Here is a 5414-nt window from a genome sequence, read left to right on the forward strand (position 1 = left end):
GACCTTCGTATCTAGGCATTAGGTCATACAGTTATTAGAGTACAAGTCATCTAACCAGCAGCAGCTGTTATCAAGATATCGAAATACTGGTTAGTCAAAGTGTAACATCTGTAAGTGAATATTGTCATAATTCATACATAATCGACCGTGTGCTTAACATGACGTCGGGCTGGCGTAGAGACGTTTGTCTAGCCTGGTTCATGGGTAATGGAATAGGCCTACTTGATGACACCCACTGACACAGACCACCTGGGGACAACCATACCTTCCTTCTAGTCGTTTGTCTAGCCTGGTTCATGGGTAATGGAATAGACCTCCCTGAAGACACCCAGTGACACAGACCATACCTTCCTCGCCCTTCTAGTCGTTTGTCTACCCTGGTTCATGGGTAATGGAATTGATCTCCCTGGTGACACCCACTGACACAGACACAGATCACCTGAGGACAGCCATACCCTCCTTCTGGTCTGGTTCATGGGTACCGGAATGAGCCTACCTGAGGACACCCACTGACACAAACAACCCGAGGACAGCCATATCTTCCTTCTAGTCGTTTGTCTAGCCTGGTTTGTCTAGCTTGATCCATGGGTACCGGAATACGCCTACCTGGTGACACTCACTGACACTGATACGTAGCCTACTTGAAGACACACGTACCTTCCTGCTTCTGCGGTGGCTGGCCCGGTTGATGAGTTACCGACATGGCCGAGCTTCCTGTATGCCTGCAGCTGCTATATCAGTCCACCTGAAGTAGAACAACATGTTGCAGTCAACTGCAATGCATGTATATTGTAATCAATACCTGTACGTACTATTTCTGCCTGTCACGGTGACTGCCTTTCGTTCTCTTCTTCTTTTAAACCCGCACTCAGCAATATTCCAGTTATATGGTGGCGGGGTGTAAATAATCGAGTCTGGACCAGACAACCCAGTGATCAACATGAGCATCGATTAGTGTATTTGGGAACCGATGACATGTATCAACCAAGTCAGCGAGCCTGACCACCCGATCCCGTTAGTCGTCTTTTACCACAAGCGTGGGTTTGTGAAGACCAATTCTAACCCGGATCTTCACGGGTGTGACGATGATTAAGGAAGAAGTAACTTCCTATAAATATTCGCTTCATCGGTGATGGGGTCTTCAAATCACCTGTTCAATCAGTGATAGTCAGTGATTTGATACCTCTGATTGACTGATAAGAATCGTGTAATTTCCAAATTCAACGCCGAGTTGAGCAGTTTTTCAGTTATTTCAGTGTTATCTTGACATGTGAAGAAAGTCCGAGGTGATATCGACCCTTACCACAATGATGGAGTGAGAAATGAATGAGTTTAGTTTTATGCCGCTTTTAGCAATATTCCAACAATATTACGGCAGGGGACACCAGAAATGGGCTTCACACACTATACCCATATGGGGAATCGAACCCGGGTCTTCGGCGTGACGAGCGGATGCTTTAACCATTAGGCTACCCAACCGCCCCAACTTGGTGGAGTTGGGGTTATTAACATGGACATCTATTTAAGTTTTCCACAGTATGAATTCGCGAATTTAAATCTGTTATAAATAAATAAATAAATAAATAAATAAATAAATAAATAAATAAATAAATAAATAAATAAATAAATAAATAAATAAATAAATAAATAAATAAATAAATAAATAAATAAATAAATAAATAAATATTTTGTTGTTTTATAAGGTCGACAAAAAATATGCTAAGGAGTAAAATTAATAGTGGACTTGATAACTAATAAAAGATACAGACGTTATCAAGACTTAACCGGGCAAAATTCAGTCGAAGGAGCATTGAAGACCTAGGTCCAAAACACCATCATGATGCACCACCACCAAATTTCTTTGTTCAGAATGGGAGTATACTTTCTTTTTTCCGTCAGTATATTCCCAATTCTCAGATTTAACCTTTCTTGGTAATGTGAGGTGAATATCAATTTACATGTATACACATGTAGCCATATTCCATCACAACACACGAAGGGTCCATGTTAGTACTGGTGAAGCTTGGAATGGTATTTGATAGGGCTGTAACGATGCCTCGAACTATCGATGGCTTGCAATTGTTGAGTCTCCGACAGCAATTAATCGATGGCAGAAACAAAAAACTATCGATGGTATATGTGTGACTATCGATAGTTTAATAACTGACTTCCGTTGATAAATTCTCAATCCAAAGGGGTATTTGGATGGTTATTTATTTTTATGTAATATTTATGTTGTCTTGTATTTTTTATTGTTTGGGTGCAGACTTGCAGCTTCATTGAGTCTATGTTCTGTTTACTTGATCTGGGTTTCAAGTTTCTTGTCAGTTATCAAAAGCGACTGAAGCTACTCAAACTTGTCTTAATTTCATATAAACTATACATTCATCTGGGAAATGACTATAAATAAGATAATTCAAGGAGAAAAAAACCCCTAGTGCAATTGTATTGCAAAAGGTGTTCGCAATAGACTATCGATATCGCAATAGTATGTTGCAATAGACTATCGCTGTCGCAATAGTTGTTTCCCCATCAATAGTCACCCCTCTTATTTGAGCCAACAATTACGATACACAGTCAAGCAGGACATAATTTCTGAGTTTTAAAAACTCCCAAACAAAACACAACACACGATGATCAGCCGAGGCGTTTAAAGTATGATGTTCCAAACTAGACTGATTTTTCATTTTCTTGATTTGTGTGGCCATGAACTAGTTTACAAACAATTAAGAATGCAATGCCTTACTTTTCGTGTAACCATACTCGATGTTTGCGTGTTTCGGTGCGTTAAACATGTCAATGTTTACATTTGTTCATCCATATATCGTTTTCTTTCTTTACTACACCAATTTACTAAACGCCTCTGAAAGAAGTCACGGCAGTTACACCCGGGTATACTAGAGCGCTTTTAGGTATTTGTTCTAGTTTCGCGGTAGAAGCCTGTTGAACAGGTTCATGCAAAACTATACCTTACGGTGAAAGGAAACTGGCGTCAATAATAGCGTATACATGTTCATGGTAGCCTTGCACACACATAGTTTGGCGTTCAGTATTTTTATCTGTATAAGCAGAGACGTCTGAATGTATGGTGATCGAGAGGGGACATACCACACGACGGGAAGCAATATCACGAGACGAGAAAGCGATATCACGAGACGAGAAGGTGATATCACGAGACGAGAAAGCGATATCACGAGACGAGAAGGTGATATCACAAGACGTGAAAGCGATATCATAAGACATGAAAGCAATATCACAAGATGAGGAAGCGATATCGCGAGACGACAAAGCAATACAACCAGGCGACAAAGCAATATCACGAGACGACAAAACGATGTCACGACACGAGAAAGTGATATCACGACACCAGAAAGCGATGCCACAAGAAGACAAAGCGATATCACAAGACGAGAAAGTAAGACCACAAGACAAGAAAGCGATATCACGAGACGAGAAAACGATACCACTCGACGGGAAAACGATATCACGAGACGAGAAAACGATACAACCAGACGACAAAGCGATATCACGAGACGAGAAGGTGATATCATAAGACGTGAAAGCAACATCACAAGATAGGAAAGTGAATCCACGAGACGGGAAATTATATCACGAGACGAGAAAGCGATACCACAAGATGGGGAAGCGATATCATAAGACGTGAAAGCAATATCACGAGATGGGGATGCGATATCGTGAGACGACAAAGCAATATCACGAGATGGGAAAGCAATATTGCGAGACGACAAAGCAATACAACCAGGCGACAAAGCGATATCACGAGACGAGAAAACGATGTCACAGACGAGAAAACGATACAACCAGGCAACAAAGCGATGTCTCAGACGAAAAAGCGATATTGATAAATATGCCCTGCCCTTTCATCAATGCTGAAGCCTTAAATGAAACAAGTCTACATTTAGTAAGGTTCTAAATTTCCCACTTCACTGGATATAATTTGTTTCAATCAAATTTATATATATTTAGACACTAAGCGTTTTTATAGCGACAGCAGTTTAAGGCTATAAAGCGACGTCCCCTCCTCTTTCGGCCACCACAGAGTGTATTCTGTGGTGACCAAGTACACCTTTGCTTGCAATGCTCTTTCGGCCACCATAGAGAACTAAATGTATTCAGGGTTCTCGCTGCTGAAGTACACCCCTACTTGTAATGCTCAACAGAGAGGGGCGGTCGACTCCAGCAGCACTTATATTCAGTGATGCATTACCCCTAAATTCCTTCAAGCCGTCAGGCGGGTGGGACTTACCCGGTGAAGATGGGTACTTAGGTGAAAGCGGTGTCGATGTTGAGACACATAATACCTACAGCGACAATACTCAGTTAAGAAACAAACCTGCAGTGTTTTCGATCAAGGTTACCTGTGTATCTAACAACGCTACATGCATTGAATTAAATCCAATTGTGTCCAGTTTACCGAGGAGAAATAAGCAGGCTCTAAATAGACCAAGCAGTATTTTCATCTCCACTCTACCGTGACCAAATATCACGTGAACTCTTTAGCGTAAGCCTGACATTGAGTTAGCAGCACGAGGGAAGAAGACAGAGTTCAATGGTATGAGTGCCGGGCCTGTGTGGACAACTTCTGTATTTTGAAGAATACGACTTTTCGGAATATATTCCTACACGTCGCCCGGGTGAATGAAAACGACGTGTTAACCCTATTATAGATGACAGCAACATATCCCCTCCTTTCATATGACTCATTTCAAAATGAGATTCAAATATTCCTTTAACGACAGCTATTGCCTTAATATGACGCTTTTATACCAGAGCAATGTTTGTTCACAACACCATAACCAATTAGTAGCATATATGACATGCATTCATACATGAAAACGTCACCTCTACATAGATGCAAGTGGCATATCTGTACGGGTGTTGACACACATCACCAGTTGTCAACATTACAGACGTATTTAATTAAATAAAAGGTAATGTGTGAACTAGATTGTGTTTAAAAGTTCTTACCAGTTATATTTTGGGTATCTGGCTAATGGAATGCCGTAACTCCGCTCCAGTTGATCTCAAATATGCAGAGACGGGTCACACCTGAGAGAGTGACCAAATAAACTCGGGTGTGTACAGTCCGGCAAAACTCGGGTCTTCCCGACTGGTCACAAGATGAACGGAAAGGGTCGAGAGATACCGAATGACAACGAACCTTCCGTGGATGGGTAGTTGTGGTTTCAGCACAATGTTTGCTATAGCCTTGTTCAACACGATAAATCCCGAGGAGCGTAATTGATGGAGTGGATGAAGAGGTTGCCAGTGACGGCCCCTCCCACTGTGTACCCGGGCGTTGCTAGGCATGACCTACTTAACTTCCTGTAGTCACTATTTACCTGTATTGGCAGGCAAACACGGACTGCACGGTGTAGCGCGACTTAATCAGC

General features: G+C 41.7%; 1 protein-coding gene across 2 annotated transcripts in view; it reads right to left on the reverse strand.

Annotated features, from left to right (window-relative positions):
• Positions 1–5130, reverse strand: part of LOC124271388 (phospholipid scramblase 2-like) — a 16274-nt gene extending 11144 nt beyond the window's left edge. The window contains exons 1-2 of one of the 2 annotated variants that reach the window (XM_046706528.1): positions 4990–5130; positions 658–745 (exon numbers count right to left, since the gene is read on the reverse strand). In XM_046706528.1, the coding sequence (XP_046562484.1) occupies positions 658–703 (46 nt within the window). In that variant the 5' untranslated portion in view covers positions 704–745; positions 4990–5130. The remainder of the gene's footprint in view (positions 1–657; positions 746–4989) is intronic. The other variant, XM_046706529.1, reaches the window with a different exon arrangement.
• Between the last annotated feature and the right edge of the window lie 284 nt (positions 5131–5414).

Source organism: Haliotis rubra, unplaced genomic scaffold (genome assembly GCF_003918875.1).
Source record: "Haliotis rubra isolate DU_JTF1 unplaced genomic scaffold, ASM391887v1 Scf16, whole genome shotgun sequence".
NCBI lineage: Eukaryota > Metazoa > Mollusca > Gastropoda > Lepetellida > Haliotidae > Haliotis > Haliotis rubra.